Source organism: Theropithecus gelada, chromosome 12, assembly GCF_003255815.1.
Source record: "Theropithecus gelada isolate Dixy chromosome 12, Tgel_1.0, whole genome shotgun sequence".
NCBI lineage: Eukaryota > Metazoa > Chordata > Mammalia > Primates > Cercopithecidae > Theropithecus > Theropithecus gelada.
Genome location: NC_037680.1, coordinates 27,079,200 through 27,099,827, shown reverse-complemented (window position 1 = coordinate 27,099,827; position 20,628 = coordinate 27,079,200). Strand labels below are relative to the sequence as shown.

Genomic DNA, 20,628 nt, shown 5'->3' with positions numbered 1-20,628 from the left:
AATTTTTGTTCCTTGTCATTTTTTTTTTTTTTGAGATGGAGTCTTGCTCTGTTGCCCAGGCTGGGGTGCAGTGGCGCAGTCTCGGCTCACTGCAAGCTCCACCTCCCAGGTTCACGCCATTCTCCTGCCTCAGCCTCCTGAGTAGCTGGGACTACAGGAGCCTGCTACCACGCCCAGCTAATTTTTTGTATTTTTAGTAGAGACGGGGTTTCACTGCGTTAGCCAGAATGGTCTCGATCTCCTGACCTTGTCATCCACCTGCCTCAGCCACCCAAAGTGCTGGGATTACAGGCGTGAGCCACCACACCTGACCTCAAGTAGATTGTGTTTTTACCATGAATTCTTACATACTAATACTAAATTGGAAGCATTTTGCATTTAGTTTGTTCTTTAAATGATTATTGTTTTGATTATAAAATATAGTCTGCTCATGTAAGCACTATTAATTTTGACACATTTCATTTTTTAAAAAAGTCGTAAAAGTTTATTGAACAAAATGTAATCAGTGCAAAAAATACATGATAAACAGTGGAAGTTTCCCATAAGACTATATCAATTCTCCTTCCTTCTACTATGGAGTAATTATTTGGTCTATAACATTGCAGAGTTTACATACATGCTAAATATATTGTTTTTACGTAAAGGACTCAAAGCCTACATATGTTTATATTACTTTTTCCCATTGTTATGACTGATAATTCCTTGTTCTTTTTCTTAATACAACTATACATAATTGTATGTAAAAATAGCTCACATTATCTTTAAAATTCAGATACTATGCCTTGATATAATTAGGTATGGATCCTCCCTTCCACTCAAATTAATCATTCCTGAGACTTGGATAGTTCTATTACCTGAGCCAAGTGTCTTTGATACTATTTCTAATTATAGGATTCCATCTATAGGAGCACTTTCTTTGTAGTTGGTACTCCCACATTGTCCCCTCTTACCGGGGTCTGGTATGGACCAGACCTCTGGATCTTCAGCTTTTAGATCTACTTTTTAGTGCTTCACAGACTTTCATCTTCTACAACTCCTGAACTGATTGTCTTATTCCACCAGTATATTTTTCTGGCTGTTTTAGAGATTCAAATGTAGTCTTTCATAGTATTTAAATTTCTGTACTTTACATGGGCTCTTATTTTTTCCATACCTGCTCACACTTAATCTTCCTAAGGTAACTACATGGTCCAGGTTGCATTGTGCCATTTTCCATCCACCGTCCTTCCCAACTGTATTGCATTCTGAGCATCTCAAAGTGGGTCTGTAAATAAAGAGGATGCTGGGAGTTACTGGTGAAGAAGTATAACTCTGCATGACTTAGGAAATGGTAACTATATGTTAATAGTGTAACTACTCTACTTTCTGGACTTTTGTTGCAGACCTTAAATCCCCTGAATGTGAGCACTATCCTGTCATCTTTTTGACAGTCTTAATAGTCCATTTCATTAAGTAGAAGCAGCATCACTGGTGTTTGTGTCTCTGAGTTCTAATATTTTCTTCCCCTATCTTGATTATCTTATGCCTCTCTTTGGTATGTGAATAAAATGAGCTTCACTTGAAAAATCTGTCAGCACCATGGTCAGAGTCCCTGCCTTGTGGAGTAGGGTGGTAGCTGCATTAAGGGAGCTATTCTTTCTCTTAGTGCTGATTATCCAGGAAGTTATTTTTAATGGCAAGATTAAGCCAATAGCAGTGATACAGATAACAGGTCACACATGGAATCTCATCCACAAAATATCTTCAGGATAAGATGGAACCTTGATATCCTGCCTAATTTGAAGGTTTGTTTTAGCCCTACTTCAAATGAGTCAAATAAGTAAGCAGAGTCGACTCTATCTTAGCATGGCAGTATAAGAGAGATCCTTTAAAAAGAACATTTAAAAGAATCATACCTTATTCTCCTCAAATGAAATCTACCAAAGTACTGTAGCTCATATGGTTGTTGATAATAGCCTTATCCTCAAATAGGGTATAGTGTTTGAATCAAGATGGATTTAAAAATATAATAAACGATGTTAGACAATTTTTTTTTTGTTTAAATGGCTCATGTAGATAAGGTAGGCATTTTAAAAAGCAGAGTAAGTAATTATAGAAGCAAGAAGGTGATAGCTTTTAGAAAGAGGGGGGACTGGAGTCAAACCACTAATAATAAAGAGATAAAGTAGGAAGATGGAGTATAGAAGATTAACCTTTGAAGCATCATGTCAAAAAGAGGCAAATACAGGTTTTAAAAATAATTGATTCTTGCAGAGAAAATTTCTTAAATCAATTTTGTCCCAGGTGGATTTTCTTTAGTTTTCCTAAGTGCTCCGATTTTACCACATCAACTTTTACAAGTTACAGATTACAGAAGCAAAGACTATAGTTTGCCTGTGATATTTAGCCACATATCTTCCATATTTCAATTTTAAAACTGTGGAAAAGCTAAACAAATTTTTTTAATTTCCAAAAGTTATTTTTTTTTATGTTCACCCTGTGTACTTCCAAGGAAATTCTACCCTGTTTGTGATATATATAGTAACCAGAAGTCCTTTAAAATACAAAGACTAGAAACAATAGCAAGGGAGTGGGAACTATAATTAATAATATATTTCCTGAGAGTATAAAATTTCATTCCAGTAGACTAGAACTTACTTCTGAATCTGGTCTTCTTAGAGTAGACAAAGTAAAGACATGTAATTCAGCTCTAGAAAATACAGAAATGCTTAGTTTTCTGGGGTTTTTCTGTTTGTTTTTTTAAGAAAAAAGAATTCTTATTCCATGCAGATAATTTTGAAAAATTATGTCGATCTTTTCCAGGCCTTTCTTGGCTCTGCTACCTCTGAATTTACTCTCTTTTCATCTGATCCTTTCTTCAATGCCAATGTGCCTCACCTTCCATTCAACCCTAATATACTGCAGTCACTTGCCTCTTTAGATGTTGCTTTCTCAAAAGGCCCTGGTGACCTTTGAATTTCTAAAGCCATTAGCCTCTTCTCAAATATATCTTAATTTTACAAAGTAGTTCATATTGTTGAACCCCACTTCTCTCTTAAAACTTTCTTCCCTTGTTTTCTAGATCTCTGCTGTGTCTTAGATTCTCTTCCAGTCTTTCGTATTTTTCTTACTTTCTTAGTTTTTCTCTTTTCCCACCTACTACTTAAATATTGATAATCCAAGATTCATTTCTTGAGCACATTTCACTTTTCACAGGCCATTTTGTTTCCCATAGATTATCTTTGATTTTTATCTTCTACCTTTCAAACCCTTCCTTCTCTTCTGCTACCAGTTAATTCTCTACCAGATATATCTCCTATAAGTGTCTTAATTCTCTTTTGTCTTCATTACCACTCAGATAGTTCAGACCCTCCTTACCTCTTGTCTGGACAGCTACCTCCAATTAGGTTTTTCTGCCTTTGTCTTTTTGTACATTCACTTTGCCAGTAACTGAAACTCCAGTACGTGACTACTCATTTTCTGCCAATATGTGATGATTTTCCTACTACTCATGCTGTTCCCTGTAACTGGAATGCTCTTCCTTCTTTTTTAAATCTCTTGTCTCATCCAGTTTAAGCATTATTTGTAGTGCTTTACCTTGTTTCCCTAGGTACAATAACTCATGCGCTTGTGTTTTTGTGCTGCATTTTGTTCATTTCACTGGTATTACTGTAGTTTCCTTTATTCAAGTAGGAATTTGGGGTTAGCAAGGATTGTTTTATCATTGTGTTTATTGAATTAATGTAAAGAACAGGATAAGGAAATCAGTAGACTGGAAACTTTATTTTGGTTTTAGTGTTCTACAAATAAGACCAACATCTATTTAATAATGAATTAATATTAGATAGCATTAATAAGGCACACCAACCAGTAAGGCACAGGATTATATTTGGGTTTTAAACTACATCTTTCCTCAATTTTGGCTTTTCCCCCCTCCCTTAGTATCTCTCAGAAGATAGAAGTGTGCAAGAAGTACTACAGAAGCATTTCAATATCAGCAAAAACCTGCGGTCATTACACATGCTATTGGTTTGTATTAGTTTTGTTTTATTGCTTGTTGCTTTGTTTTTGTTTTTGATAGTGATGGGGTCTCACTTTGTTGCCCAGACTGGTTGCAAACTCCTGGCCTTAAGCCATCCTCCCACCTCTGCCTCCCTAAGTGCTGACCTCACAGGCATCAGCCACTGTGCCTAGCCTACTTTTATCATTTTCTGTCTTTCACTAGATAATTAAGTTTTTATGGGAATTGATTAAACCTGTAGGTAAATTTTGGGAGAATCGACATGCATTGGAACACTACATTGAGTGTTCCAATCTCTGAATAGGGTTCATATCTCCTTTTATTTGATTTCTTGTTTGATTACTTTCATCAGCATTTTATAGCTCTTACTACACAGATGATGTAGTTATTTAATGTGTATACCAGTATTTAATTTGTTAGAACAATTGTAAATGGTGTTTTGAAGTTTTGGTTTCCCACATATTCATTACATATAGAATATGTGATTGATTACATATATACACTTTAATATATAGAAATGTGATTGACTTTTGTGTGTTGATCTTATAGCCTATGCTGAACTCACTTATTCTAGGAGGTTTTTTAATAGATTCCTTGGGACTTTTGATGTAGACCATTACATTTTTCACAAATAGTGACTTTTTTTTTCTTTCCAATCTGTATGCCTTTTATTGCTTTCCTTGCTTTTTTGCAATGACTAGAATTTCCAGTGTTATGCTGAATTAGAACAGTGAGAGAGGACATCCTTTCTTGTTCCCAGTCTTAGGAAGAAAGGATTCAAACTTTTACCATTAAGTATCATGTTAGCTATAGGTTTTTAATACATGTTCATTATCAGGTTGAGGTAATCCTCATCTGTTTGTAATTTGCTGAGAGTTTATTATACATGGGTGTTGGATTTTGTCAAGTGCTTGTTCTTGATTGTTTCACATGATCATATTTCTCTTTAACCTGTTGATATATTTGATTACATTATTTTTTGAGTGTTGAACCAGCCTTATATACCTGGAATAAATCCTACTTGGTTATGATGTTTTGCCAAGTAATTATGTCTTAAGCTTACATAATACCAGTATCAAACAAGAAGTACTTAATTGTTCTGAAAATTAACTTTCTTCACTAAGAGTAATTTGGTTTTAGTCTAATATTTCTAGAAAATTATGGCAGATACCTTTGAAAGAGAAGATAGTTTTGGTTTCACAGAAAAGTCATTTTTAATAATAATGATAGACTAATAATGATAGTAGCTACCATTTATTGACCAGCATATGAGCCAAGTATTGTAGATACTAGTAGTACCTATATTATGTCTGACCATTGGAATAATCTTATTTTTTATTCTTACCCCTAAAGAAATTCAGGCTCCTTAAAGCTTAATAACTTGCCCAAGGTCACATTACTAGTAGATAACAAAGCCAGGACTTAATTCAAAGCTCTCTGGCTTCAAGTTTGTGTCCTACTTGGCTGTATGGTTCACCCATGTTTACATACAAGTTTTCTTTCCTCATTGCTGTTTTTGCTGAGGAAAGTTAAGTCTTTTTATCCCTATTTACTTTCCCTCTATTGTCAAAAGCATACTGCCATTTTCAGCAACAACTGTCTTTATCATGAAGGAATTTGAGGACTAGTAATTTTTAGAGGAGGTATGTGTGTGTATATATGTATCTCCATCCCGGAAAATATCTCTGCCTCAATATTGTCAATATTAATGACCATTGTTCTGCCATTTTTCTATTAATTTTTAATTCCTGGTAATTAATTAAATAATGGCTTGTTTTTTGTCATATGGGATTCTACTTTGAGGGCTGCTTACTCATATTCTTAGCTCATCCCATTATTGGTTGTCATTGTCTTACTGTGGAAGCTCATTATAGATTACAGATTTTCGGCCTCTCCAGTAACCAGAGAAATACTACAAATAAACTTTTTTTCTTGCCAATCTAGTGGCAGGGTTAAAGGTTATGCTTGATGGTATCGTGACTGTGACTTAATATTTATCACTGCTGCCAACATAAATATGTGTAAGTGCTTTGGAGAGCAATTTAGCAAATTAGTTAACTAGAGAAACATACTTATACTAGTATGAGAAACTCTAGTTACCTAATGCACAGGAAGACGTGTCCAAGGTTGTTTATTGCAGTCTTGTTTATAATTGGGGAAAAAAAAGAAATGACAGATGTCTGTCAATAGGAAATTAGCAAATGAATAATTGTGGGTATATACAAAGAAATATAACAAAAAAATGAATAAACCAGAATTGATACTGCCTCAACATGGATAAAACCTCACAGTGAAGAGAGTTGTGAAAGTGTATTTATATAAAAGTTGAAAATTACTCTGTTGTATAATACATGTATATGTAGAAGTATACAGTATTAGGTTGGTGAAAAGTTACCATTACTTTCAGTGCCAAAAATGGCAATTACTTTTGCACCAACCTAATAGTATAGACATGCTTGGTTGTTTTATGTGGGGAAGAGTAGAGTCCCGTCCGGAGGAGATGGACTCTAAGATCATTTTCTTAAGCAGGGAAAGTAGTCATGGATATTTAATTTATTATTCTCTGTTGCCTTTGTATATGTTAAAAAAAAATTTCTTATGCCTTTGCGTCCTCATAGCTTAGCTCCCACATATCAGTGAAAACATATGATGTTTGGTTTTCCATTCCTGAGTTACTTCACTTAGAATAATAGTCTCCAGTTTCATCCAGGTCATTGCAAATGCTGTTAGTTCATTCCTTTTTATGACTCTGTAGTATTCCGCAGTATATATATACCACAGTTTCTTTATCCACTCGATTGATGGGCATTTGGGTTGGTTCTACGATTTTGCAGTTGTGACTTGTGCTGCTATAAACATGCATGTGCAAGTATCTTTTTCACATAATGACCTCTTTTCCTCTGAGTAGATGCCCTGTAGTGTGATTGCTGTATCAAATGGTATTTCTACTTTTAGTTCTTTAAGGAATCTCCACATTGTTTTCCAGTGGGGCGAGGGATAAAAGACTACAAATATGATGCAGTGTATACTGCTCGAGTGATGCGTGCAGCAAAGTCTCACAAATCACCAGTAAACAACTTACTCATGTAACCAATACCATACCACCCGTATGACAATAACTTATGGAAAAATGAAATTAAAAAATAAAAATTAAACAAAATTCATAATTAAAGGAAAAAGGAAAGGAGAAAGAGAGGGAGCACTGGCAATCTAGGTCCCAACCAGTAGGAGAATGAAGGACAAGGATTGCCAGACTCTTTGCCCAGCTAATCAATTGGCGCCTTGCACCCTGGTTAAGGTGGAGGAGAGAGTTTCTTGGATAATTATATCCCAAATATTGCATGGCACATACTTATACTAAGAAACTATTGTTTAGTTGAAATTGAAATTTAAGGAGAGGTCATGCATTTTTAACTGGTAAATCTTCTAACCCTAAATGACCAAATTTAACTTTTATGAAAAATACAAATAAGGAAGAAAGGAAATCTTCAAATACTTGAGTAACAGCTCTGCTCCAGGACCTCTGTTCATTTTTGGAAACTAAAGAAGCAGCACAAGAGAAGTAGACTCTGCTTTCAAGGGGAGTTATTCCTGAGTATAAATGTGCTATTTTTTTTCTCTTTTGTATAACTGAACATAAAACAGCTAACTGCTATCTAAATTAACACTAACCTGGCTGGATGATTAGGTGGTGAAAAAGTTAACAAGGCATAGATCTGCCTTTTGGACTTGTGTTTGGGGCTTTTATTAGTAAGTATTCTTAATTATTTTCAGTTTCTTCTCCTTGACCTACTCCTCTTTAAATATTGTTCTTCCAAACATTAAGTAAACAAGTTATGCAAGTGGGATGGGCTAGAGAGAGCAGCAAAAACTTTTTTTATGTTTTACATCTGCAGTTATGTGACACACAAATTGAAATACTGTATTTTAATAGAACTGAATTTGAGAATACCTTCCTCAGCATTAATATTTACTCTCCCTTAAGAATTGACTATACAAATTCAGAAGTTTTGCGCAGTAGTATCTCCAAAATGCCCATGTAAAAACGTAATTGTTTTTCTGATCCACATTTCCCTAGATGCTTACTTTAAATCGAGTAACAGCATCACACCCATTTATGACTGCCATAGATCTAATGGAAGCAAGTCAACTGTGTAGCATGGACTCAAAAGCAAATATTGTACATGGTAAGAGCCCAGCCTTATTTTTTAAATTGTGGTTTTTAAAACTTTGAATTTAGATAATGGAATGTTTTTAAAATTACAGTAAACATGGGCATAATACTTTATAAAATACTTTTCTATCCATATAGCCTTTAACTTAGTCCTTTTGAAGGTACTATCACTCCCATTTAAAGTGAAAAAAAAAATTTGACACTCTGCCTCTTTTGCCACATTGGAAATCCAGGTAAGACTACGTTGCTGATGTTATCATTGTATCAAGAGCTACTGAAGAGCATTCGCTGGGTTTCAGCCATTTTGGGTTCGTTAATCTTTTGCAAACGTAATGAACCTTTTCCTCTCCAGGGGGAAAAAAGGAATACACATATTTGGATATAATTTCCAGTTTAGGAAGTCTCTGGATAAATCCTATCCAAAGGCCCTGTGTGATTTAAAGTCACATAAAAATTGAAGTTTATTTTGTTTACTGTGGGCCATATGGTGAGTGCTTAATAATATTGTCGCTAATCTTTGTGACATTTCTAAAAGTTTAAAAATATCCTTATTTTGCAGATATGGAAAACTAAGCACAGGGAGGTGAAGTAACTTAAATTTATATAGATAATAGTGATTGGAACACATTTGAAATCTAGAATCTTGACCTTCTTCACCCCTCAAAACCATAGATCTTTCACTATATTTAAATTCTCAATAATTTGTAGCTGCTCATTTTTGAATTTTCAATAATGAAGTATTTTGCTATTTGGAGAACAGTTTTTTCAGTCTTATGTGTCATTAAACTGATAGTTTTTTTCCCTTTTACTATAGGTCTATCAGTCTTGGAAATCTGTCTTATAATAGCAATGAAACATTTAAATGACATATATGAGGAAGAGCCATTTAATTTTCAAATGGTCTATAATGGTGAGATGAGACTTAAGTAGCTTTTTTCTGACTCTTCCCCACTGCTTATTTGAAGGTATAATGTTGTCATTGCTTTCTACCCAGAGTTTCAGAAGTTTGTTCAAAGGAAAGCACATTCTGTTTATAATTTTGAAAAACCTGTTGTCATGAAGGTAAGATTTAGTTTGCTATTTTTCTACAGACAAGTATATTTTTTACATCCAATTTGATTATGTATTAAAATTGCACTTTCATTTTTAAATATTAAGTATTATAGAGATTTTTTTAAAACAATTATCTAAAAATGAAATATTTTGAAAAAATCTGAGGAAGTGACCAGTTGTTTTAGTTTGTGGAGGTATACTGCCCTCTGCTGTCTCTTCATAGCACTTGCATCCTGAAAACAACTATTCAGTATAGTGTGTGATACAATCTTTCCCTTTCCAGCCCAAGGATTGATTGGCTTTTATAATTGCAGCAGTAAAAGAAAAAAAATGAAAATAAGAGCCATTAAGAAACTTAAAAGACAAAATCTCACTGGCCTGTGAGGGGATACAGACAAAGTGTTATTTGGGGGCTGAGTCATGAGTTTTACAACTTCAGGACTTCATGTAGATTACCATTGTCCACTACAAAGATAATGTGAGCCATGTAATGTAGTTTTAGATTTTCTAGTACCTGTAAGAAAAAAGGTGTAATTTTAATTATATATTATATTTAATTCAACATATCAAAAATGTGTCATTCTATAATCATAGAAAAACAAAGTATTTTACATTCTTTTGAATTAAGTCTTTAACATTTGGTGTACATTTATACTTACAAAGCACATCTCAGTGGCCTAAATATTCACTGGAAATTCTTGCTGTTTAGATTCCATAAAATTTGTAGCTGAGAAAGTAAATTTACATTTTGAAATTGTTCTAAACATGCTCAGAATTTTTTAATAGAATTAAATATCCATTTTTAAGTTTAAATAAAAATTGAGTCACCATTGAAATGCTGAGTAGCCTAGTGTGGACAGTGCAGCTCTTGAGGATTTTAAGGAATGAAACTTTTTTAAAACAGTGGATCCCCAAGTCCACTGGCATCCCTTGTAGGCCCTAGTAATCAGAATTTCATTTCCTGTAGCAACAAAAATGAGTACAGAGCACTGCCATTTCTTCAAAGAAACAGGAAAAGTATTTTACAATACTGGATGGTTTTTTTCCCCTAATAGTCTTATTTTGTGAGAGTTGTGAAAATGGAAAGGTTACCCAAGTATTTAAATTTTTTGAGTTTTTTTGTTTGTTTGTTTTTTGTTTTTTGAGATGGAGTCTCCTTCTGTTACCCAGGCTGGAGTACAGTGGTGGGTGCAATCTTGGCTCACTGCAACCTCTGCCTCCCGAGTTAAGCGATTCTCCTGCCTCAGCTTCCTGAATAGCTGGGATTACAGGCATGCACCACCATACCCAGCTAATTTTTGTATTCTTAGTAGAGACAGGGTTTCACCATGTTGGTCAGGCTGGTCTCTAACTCCTGACCTTGTGATCTGCCCACCTCGGCCTCCCAAAGTGCTGGGATTACAGCCTTGAGCCACTGCGCCCGGCCTGCATTTAAATTCTCAATAATTTGTAGCTGCTCATTTCTGAATTTTCAATAATGAAGTATTTTGCTATTTAGAAATGTTTTAAATCTGCACAGTTCTATTCAGCTCTAACACCTGCAGCCTCCAGTATTTTCTCATTTGCAGATATGAAGGTATCTGAGCTGTTTCTCTATCAGAAGAATTTATGTGATACATAGAGAATATGCTCAAGTGATGTTTTTTACAGTGAGTTGTAAGAATATAATAGAATCCTCAGGAATCTATTTCAGTGTATCGTTATTTAATGGTTAGTATATCATGATTTAATGGTTTCAGTTTTTTTCATACCCTAATAATGTACCTAACACAACACTGAAGGTCAGAAAAGATACAATACGTGAATATTAAGGATAAGAGGAAGCAGACAGGAAAGAGCCCTATTAAGATGGGGAAAATGGAAGAGTGTTGTGACAGTCTCAGTCTGACTTCTTAGAGGAAACAGGAGCCTGTCCCCTCTCCATGTCCATACCACCCTGTTGAATCCTTTACTTACAGGATCAGCTGAATATGCCTAGTTGACTCAAGGGTCTTTTTCTGCCTCCCTCTTTGTTACAGTTGTTAACTTTTTACATAGCAAAGCAAAGATAGAGACAGACAAAATATAAATGCAAATCTGAGTAGCTTAGGTAATCGATCAGAAAGTCTTATCTGATTCTTAGGTTTTTACAGACAACTGGAAACACTTTATTTATTAAAGTACTAGGAGGAACTATGATAGAGAATGAGGCCAGGAAGAAAACTGTTATTGTATATATTGAATTAAAGTTTGCCATGTTTACATTCAACAATATATGGACAAGTAAGTGTGCATTGACACTGTTTTACCTGATAATAGAGTTTTTTATGGGGTTGTGAGAGTTTTTTTAGTCCTGTTGATAGTTGTTAGTTTGTTTGCCAGTACTCTGTTCTGCAGCTGACCAAAACACTAACTGTTCCCTGGGAGAGACCAGGAGAGTTGTTACTCTCCTCTCCTATTCAACCTAAACTATTTCTTTCATCTTTCAGGCTTTTGAACACTTGCAACAATTAGAATTAATAAAGCCCATGGAAAGAACTTCAGGAAATTCACAGAGAGAGTACCAGCTGATGAAACTGCTTTTGGATAATACTCAAATTATGAATGCTCTGCAGAAATATCCCAACTGTCCTACAGATGTGAGGCAGTGGGCAACATCCTCACTGAGCTGGTTATGAATATAACCAGTGACTTCAACTTTGGCATTTCATTCATACTTCTGTAGAGAACGAAAAACTATTGTCCTTTAACATGATAATACTAAACATTCTATAAATATTTTTGTATTTATGTGAGACTTGCATGTCTACTGTCTTGGCTGTCTTGCCTTTTAATCATGAACAGTTACATGATTTATAATTTCAGTAATTGAGATTACTTTGTAAGTAGCAGTTCAGAAGAATAAAATATGACTGTTTTAGGGACTAGACCATGTGCTTTTTTAACACTTATATATATAATGGTCTATTTGAAGAGCTCACTTCAACCTAACAGCTAGATGTCTTTACAAACCTTAAACCAAAGGAGTAAAAAAACAATCGTAACAACTGAAGTATAAGTAACCTTTAGTACAGTAGGTTTGCTGCAGGGTTTTTTTCTGTCCACAAGCAAATTTTGGATTCTATCCCAGACTCAGGTTTTCTAGTTCAGGAGACTAACTTAGTCAGAAGATGGTTCACATGGAAGGAAAAGGCCAAGGAGTTTGAAGATTTTTCTTCTAGATATCTCAAAATGTGGTACTCATACCATCCACATCAGAATCCCTTGTAGGATTTTCTAAAATTACAGATTGTTGAGCTTACCCTAGGTCAAAAGGATTGGAATTTGCATTCTTAACAAGTATAGTCATGGCACCACATAACATTTTGGTCCGTGACATTGTATATATGAGGGTGGTCTTGTAAGACTGTACCATATTTTTACTGTACCTTTTCTGTGTTTGAATATACAAATGTTTACCAGTGTGTTACAGTTGCCTACAGTATTACAGTAACATTCTGTACAGCATTGTAGCCTAAGAGTAATAGGCTAGGCTGTATGTATAGCCTAGGTGTGTAACAGGCTATATACCATCAGGGTTTGTGTAAGTACACTCTGTGATGTTCATCCAATGATGAAATCACCCAGAGACACATTTCTCAGAACATAGCCCCATCATGAAGTGATGTGACTGTACCAGAGATTTCTGGAAAAGCACCCCCAAAAGTAATGAGACATGTATGGCAATGTTAACTGAACCTGTATCAAACAGTAAATCCCTGAGGAATGTGGAAATGTCAGTAAAAGCATTGTCTTTTAAGTAAGTTCCAAGATCCATGAATTAACAGAGGCATATATTTAAAATGAAATTTAATAAGCACTTAAGTGACTTCATTTGTTCAAGAATATTTGATTGCCTACTGTGTGCATGGGAGGTTTACAAAAGACAGACTGTCCCTATGCTTGTGCAGCTTACAATCCATTTAACTGTTAGAGGCCCTGTGAGATGTAGGTACTGTTATTTACAGATTAGAAAACTAACAAAGCAGTGGCAATGCTGGGAATAGCCAGCAGGCTTGGAATTCAACTCAGTTTAACACCAAAGGCAGTGCTATTAAAACCTGAAGTTCGACAGTGGATTCCTTACCAAATAGTTTTTAAAGTATGCTCTAAGGCACAATGTTTTAATGAAATCTTGGATACAAAGTGGAATAAAAAATTTCTGTGCATAAAAGTAGCTCTTCAGTAGTTACAACATATTCTTTTGCATACATAGCCTTTCCTTCCCTGCAAAAAGTCAAACCTTCTAAGTATTCAGATCCCTGTCATTTACTTTTCAGCAGTCTCATTCAGGCTAAGGCTTGCATACTGATTCTGTGCCATAGTCTACACATTTGTAGGGGATATTTCACCAAAATACTTAACATGGTAACATCACTATTATACACTAGAAGCAAGAATTTTACACTTATGCTCTAACTGACCCTTTTAAAAATTTTCTAAACTATTTGAGGAAAGTATTATTTGTCTTAAAGGGTAACAGCCTCATGAAATGACTTGAGGATTGCAATTTCTTATTAGCTTAAGATGTCACTTAAAAGCTGACAGCCCTCATCTGTCTCACTGGCTACGTAAGAGCTACAGAAGATCTATCAATAACCAAGTACACAGATTTTAAGACTAAGTACCAATTGAGGTAAACATGAAACAGTTAAAAGCAAATTCAAAAAATACATTAGGAAAAGTTACACAAATGAAGCATATGCCTATTATATTCCCAAAGCATTTTTGTGGGGAGGAGCAGTGTTGATTGTTGGCCTTTCCATATTCTCTCATACAAAAAAGCTGAAGTCTATTTGCAAGAGTTTTGAGCTAACTTCATCTCTTAAATTGCTTGAACTGTCATCAATAAAAACAAGTCTGAAAAACCCTAGTTTAAAAAGCGGTTCAAGAATAATGTAAACTTACACATATAGCTTCAAGATATTTTCTTCATTTACTAGAGGAGGAAAAATAGAACCAAAAAAGCACAAACTGCTTTTTAATCTGACTACCTCAGACTGAAAAGCAGGTGAAGGAGGAATATTTCAGTGTGTTTTTTACATCTGTGTTCCCTCCAAGTGGCCCACCAGAAACAGAATTCTTGTTAAAATGACTGATTCTCATGCACGTGAAAGACTCTGGGGAATGAATGCCTGTTTGGTCCAAACTTACTGTATCATAATGCTGTACATGTTGAAAACATAATACCTATTAATGTCCTAACGAATCACTGTTTTGCAGAAAACACTGTAAGAAACACTTCAGTATTTTCTGTAGAGTTTCCATGCATATTTCACCATGGTTCGCATTCTCGGTCTCATCTGGTTTAGAAAGCAATTCTGTTTCTTTCAAACCACCATAATCTAAGTGCTGCCCCGTCCTTCACCTTTACCCTAGAAAATCTGAGAATCCATTGGTGTGTACTGTGTGACACAATGCCAACAAGCCTCTGCTTCCTAATACTGGCAGGACCAACACACATACTTGAGTGGGAATATAATCTGTTTAGACGATAATAGAGGGAAATACCATAATTAACAAATCTCCCTTCACTCACCACTATCCTCATTCTTGGCAGTTGTCAAGGTGTAAGCCTCACTGTAAGTTACAAAGCTACCACTCCCCTCTTTAAGAACACATAGCTAAAGAAAAACTGCATATGCAAATCATACCATATTCATTTTTTTTTATTTAACTTGGGGATGGAATGGGGATAGCATACATTTTATTTGTACAATATTTAACAATCACTTATCCAAGGTGGGGTTTTATGGGGATTTTAAGCTTTCTGTTAAATACTTGCAGAAAAAATAGCAAGTACGATTTGACAGTAGTACAATAACCTGTGCCCAAAACACAAGAAATACAGAGTAAAGCGAAAATAACTGCTTACCAATATTCTGAGAGGTAACAAATGGGATATGGGTTGAGACTGCATAAAAAACGTACTGCTGGTTGAATATCTGAGGTAAATGATGTTCAATCAAGATGCTACTTGTATCATTTTGCCCACAAATTGATAAATAATTTTATGCATATCATACCAAATGTTCCTAAAAAGTAATCTTTCAAAAAAGTAAAAAAGAGAAATTGGAAAGTATCTGTGATGACGCTTCTTTCTTTAAAAAAAAAAAAAAAAGACCAGTAATCAGTTTATTCCACTAAACCACCATCTGGCCATGGTTTTTTTCCCTACCACCTGCATTTTACTTAAATGTAGCTGTTACTTAGAGGTGAGGAAACGCGACCAAAGAGATTCTTTTTAAATTTCATGATATGATTCTATTTTAAATTCCAAAGGTGTTGGGTTTTTTCCTGATTGTATTTTCAAAACATCGCCATGAAAGATAGTGCAAGTTCATGGGACTAACAATCATGAGGCACAGTCTCTTTTTCTGGAATTCACAAAGTACCTAGAATTCAAACAAGAATCACACATCACATGCTAAAAAAAACTTCTAGCATCTAAAATACATACAAGAGCTGTGCAGGGCATAGACTTCAAATAAAGCCGAACACTGGTTAATCCATCAGTCCTATGGCAAGTTGATCATAAAGCATTCCTTACGTGGAGATCTGGGCAAGGTAAAGAGTATAAGTTAGAGCAGCAGCAGTTCTGATGGGTATCAGAAAGGCAAAATACAAGACGAGTCATGAGGAGCACCATACACATGAGGAAAGAGTTATTTGGGGGGTTTCAGTTTGCCCCAAAATGGATCACCATTTTTCTCATTCTTTGATCTTTCTTTTTTTCCAGTATCTCTAGCTCAAACTTTCTGTTAACTTGCCCACTCTGCACTGACTGTAAACCAAACACTGAATACCCTGCAAAAGAAAGTTTTAACAAGACTAGGTATAAGGACAGGTAGTCACTGGAACATTCTTATTTTACTGCTTATAAAAAAGTTTTTCTATTAATCATAGTTCTCAAAAGAATACAAGTTTTAAAATTGGTTAGCTACAGTTAAATACAATAACCAGGATTCCTAAAAATTTTTTCTAACTTGAAAACATTTTATATTGTGAATAACTGGTTTTAAAAAAATTTATCTCTAGTACTCACATAAGCCAAACATTCATCATAATATCCCTTGTTTATTTTTGTTTTGATTTTTTTTAACTTTTAAAAAGAAAGTTGAATGTTCACAACAGGTAGAAATTCATCTTCAGGAAATTAATGATTTTCTTGTATGCACATTCTCAATATTTTCCCTTCTTGATTAGTTTTTAAATGGAAGCAAAGCCAGATCAAGAAACTGAGAGACCAAGTACTCTGAAATAGAGGTGAACTCAACATTGAAAATGGAATTGCTAGGAATACAATGAGACCATGGGGACACGCATGACAGTTCTGAATGGTCTGCGGCACACAGACGCTATTACTCTTCTTTTCCTCCCTGCTTAAAGTCTGTTGACCTATGTATTTTTTATAAATAACATAATTTACTATTCCCAGAGATTACGTACATATATGTAAAATGTAGTGTACTGTGTGGTTAAATAACCATTTTAAGACAACACATTCACAGTGAGCTCCTGACAGTGACATGTAAAAAATTCTTTTATAAAATTAATGTATGGATTTTAAAATGACCTGACAGAAATAACATGGCATAATACTGGCTATTTGTTGATTGGTAATCTGGAAATTCAGGAAATTAATGTTTTACTTTGGCCTGTATAAATCTGAGGAAGAATCCAATTGTATTCTAACGTAATATGGTTTTGAAAAGCACTTTGGCACCTGCCTACCATCAATTCCATTTTCTTAGCAAGGATAAGGCATGAACTATCCTAAATTAATATCAGTGTTAGTTGTAAAAGCAATTTTGGGGCGGTGGCTAGGCTATGTTACCTATATCAACATTGGTTACCTCTAAATGTCATTGCATATTTTAAGTTATATGTTTAATTTGTTATCCCTGATTTGTTTTAAAGCAGTAACATCTGAAATCTGCTTAAAGTTTAATATCTCTATCCTAGGATAATTCTTTACATATCACAGACATCAAATATTACTCTGACAAGATGGCACCAAGCAGAAGTATAGTGATAAAGTTACAAGTCTCAAAGCAGACAGTGAGGAATTCTGGGTAACGACGCTTCCTGAGGTGATCCTAAACAGTGATAAAGAATGTCCCACACACTGTTTGGTGAAAAGAAATACACTACAATTTTACATATATAAATAGAAAAAACTCTATTTTAAAAGACAAAATGAAGAGCTTTCCAGTGTCACAGCTCACTTAAAAAAATTTTATATCATGCTTTAAATTTTCAAATATTCCCCAAACACAGCACACCTAAAAAAAATACTTAGGTAAGTATGCAAATTTTGGGAACTGGATATAAGATGGGGCTTTAAAACATGGGAAGAAGGGGGAAATGACACCATCTTTTCAAAAAACAGCACTTTTTTTCCCTACATTACAAGCCAGCACAAGAAATGCTAAAACACTGCTTTACGAATGGCCACTTACTGTTGGCACTTAAGCATAGCTTACCTTTTTTCCCTTAAATAACACAGTGAATTTGTTACAAAACATGGATTGATTTATTATTCAAATTTTGTTAGTGTTTTCAATTTTATAATTTAGCAACCGTGGAACTGAGGTATACCTTGTTGAGGGAGGTTAAAGTAATGCTTGGAAGCCTCTTTACTGTACCCCACTTTGATGACTTTATGTACACAGAACAGCAGCACACTAAACATTCACAAGCTGTGTCATATTGGCATTACAATAGTCATTTATAGAAACAACAACAGCAAATGCAATAAAAACAAGTTACCCTTTTTAAAATCTGAAATGAAAAGTTTTTGATTTAAAAAAAATAGCAGTAGTTCATTTAAGGAATTAGTGTCTTCTGACAGACATTAAGAAATCTGATGTCAGTTTTCAAACACTCCATTAGCCAGGTCCAAAAGATCCTTGATTTGGAGAGGGCTACATTCTTCATGTACACTTTTTCAAAAGTTTCTTTATAGAGTTTGCAAGGTTTCTCTTAGTCTCTTGTCCTTCACATCTGTGCTGTCGGCAATGCAATAAGTCTCCCAGAGCAACGTTTTTCAACAAAGGGTCTTCTTTCTTAACATTTCCAAGAGACATCCTACTCATTTTACACAGAATAAACTGTAAGCAGTTTCGTTAGCTTAGCAGCTCCAGTTCAGAGTCCCATTTCTTAGTGTGCACAGATGGCGCAACCATCATAGACTAGATTCTTTGGGAGGAAAGTCAACATTTGTCACCATTGTGACCACTGTTACAATGTCCTCTGTGGTAATAATATTTGTTAGTCTCTGCATCTGGGTAATTCTTTCACCTACACATCCAGCTGATAACCTGGCTTCTGCGTCATGATCCCAACATTCTTCAATGGTTTCACAGAGCATTGCCATTCCCTAAAAGGAGAAAAACATACTCAAACGCCACAGCAATTTTTGTTTTCTATTAGGAAATAGAATAAAAATTTCATGAAGAAATGGCTAGTTTTCTGGGTCAAAGAAGTTTCTGTCAACATTCACTTTTATTGAATACCATGTGCAGAATCATGAAGAAAAGCATAAAGAGAACTATTTTTTTTCTTTTTAAGCATGAGATTATCACAACAGGAATTTTTTTTTTAACTCCCAAAAAAAAAAAAAAAAAAAAAAAAAAACTCTATCCCTTGTTCACAAACCAGGTCATTTCAATGCTAACCCTTCAAATGGACTCAAAAATCAAGGATAAAGGGGGACCTAATCATTTTTATTGTTTTCTTAGTTAATATCAGCATTTCTATCTTCCAATTAAACAGAAGAGCAGAAAGCCCCTTTTGAGATTTATCTGCCTGGTTTTAGCCATGTTTCTAGTTGTATTTAGACCAAAATAACCAGGCAATACTGTTGTGTGCCTGGTCTCTAGTTTTAAAGCACTCTTAAGACTTGAAAGTCTTCTCTAAGCTGAAATCAAAAGGCTACAACAAACTCCCATAGAGAGGAAAAAACCTGGTGCTTCATACACTTTCTAAAATGTTATCATATTGGAAGTGGTCATCAGCAAAGTTACCCAACTATCCACAGGTTCCGAGTCTGGCATGCCTTTTCCCTGGGAAACTAGATGACACACTCTTCTGCGCAGGACCATTGAGACAAAAGCCCTCTAAAGCTCTATAAGTTTACAATCACCTTCAGGGGTATACAGACATAGCCCTAATTCTGCATCCAGAACTCTAGAATATCCTGTATGAAGATCACCTCCCAGAAAATACTTGAAGAAAGAGAAATGTGCAGAGATAAATAATTCCTCTGAAAAGTGTTTTATTGGAATTTCAAATGAAAAGCTAACTGGATAACTTACAGCATGTTTCTGCCAATAATCTCTTAAAACAGGCCTCTTTTTTTTATGCACAACAACTTCCTGCATGTCTTCAAGAGATGGATGCTGGCCAATTTCCTCCTCAAATGGCAACATGTATTCATCTACAGGTCCTGAAAAGTAAGAAAAGAAAAATAAATCATTTTCATTAAAATCCTCCTGACTTTCAAACTGGTAAAAACTTTCTAAAATATACTCTGTCACCTTTTCCCAACTATTTACATGTTATGAGGACAGAAGAGAAACAGATTCTCAACTGTACTTATACCATAGTGTGACCAAACTAACATATGAGAAATGAAAAAGTCTATAATTTGGCATGTAATTTCCTTAAAGATTGTATAAGGAGCTTTCTTATTTAGGTATAAAGGATGCCTATTTCCATCTGCATAGAGGACATAAGGAACAATCAGTATTTGTAAATTAAGGTTATATAATATCCCTTTAGGGTACTCAATCCTTACAGTTCAGATCAGAATGTTAACAGTGGTGCTTCCATCTCTGGAGGCTCTAGGTTCAATGTATTATAACCATGCTTATTCTATGGCATATCCAACCCCCCTGCATGCCCCACATGAGGAATTATGCACCTCAGAGTCATACTTCTTCTCTATACTCCCTCACAACAGCTGCCAAAAAGTACGTTTAATTTTTTAGAAAATCACAAACAGGCTCTCCAACTAGGGGTTCCAACAAGTCAGGATGTGCCTTCATAGACAAGATTAAACAATATAAATAATTCCTTTTTTCTTAGGCCTACTCAGATAAATAGAAAACTGTATTTAGGAGTTAATAATAACTAATATCCAGTGAGCACCTATCCTGATCAGGAACTTTACATATATTACTTACTTCACAGGGTTAAGATGGCACTACCTCTATTTACCTTACAAGCAGCTCAGAAAAGTTACATAATTTGCACAAAGACATACAGCTGTTAAACGGTAGAGCTGGAATTGAACCCAACTCTCTGAATAACTCCGAAGTCTGTGGTTTTAACTGCTGGACTGCCTTACTTTGACAGACACAGGTCACCACTGAGCAAT

General features: G+C 35.0%; 2 protein-coding genes across 7 annotated transcripts in view; one reads left to right on the top strand and one right to left on the bottom strand.

Annotated features, from left to right (window-relative positions):
* ORC4 (origin recognition complex subunit 4) overlaps positions 1-12,966 on the top strand; it is an 88,511-nt gene extending 75,545 nt beyond the window's left edge. For 3 of the 4 annotated variants that reach the window (XM_025403909.1, XM_025403911.1, XM_025403912.1), the window contains 5 exons: positions 3,922-4,008; positions 8,079-8,187; positions 8,989-9,084; positions 9,169-9,236; positions 11,696-12,130. In XM_025403909.1, the coding sequence (XP_025259694.1) occupies positions 3,922-4,008; positions 8,079-8,187; positions 8,989-9,084; positions 9,169-9,236; positions 11,696-11,884 (549 nt within the window). In that variant the 3' untranslated portion in view covers positions 11,885-12,130. Of the gene's footprint in view, positions 1-3,921; positions 4,009-8,078; positions 8,188-8,988; positions 9,085-9,168; positions 9,237-11,695 lie in introns of all 4 variants that reach the window. The other variant, XM_025403908.1, reaches the window with a different exon arrangement.
* A 1,927-nt stretch (positions 12,967-14,893) lies between these two features.
* The window catches only part of ACVR2A (activin A receptor type 2A), an 86,676-nt gene continuing 80,941 nt past the window's right edge, over positions 14,894-20,628 (bottom strand). For 2 of the 3 annotated variants that reach the window (XM_025403906.1, XM_025403907.1), the window contains 2 exons: positions 19,565-19,695; positions 14,894-18,627 (listed from right to left, as the gene is read on the bottom strand). In XM_025403906.1, coding sequence (XP_025259691.1) covers positions 18,433-18,627; positions 19,565-19,695 — 326 coding nt within the window. In that variant the 3' untranslated portion in view covers positions 14,894-18,432. The remainder of the gene's footprint in view (positions 18,628-19,564; positions 19,696-20,628) is intronic. The other variant, XM_025403905.1, reaches the window with a different exon arrangement.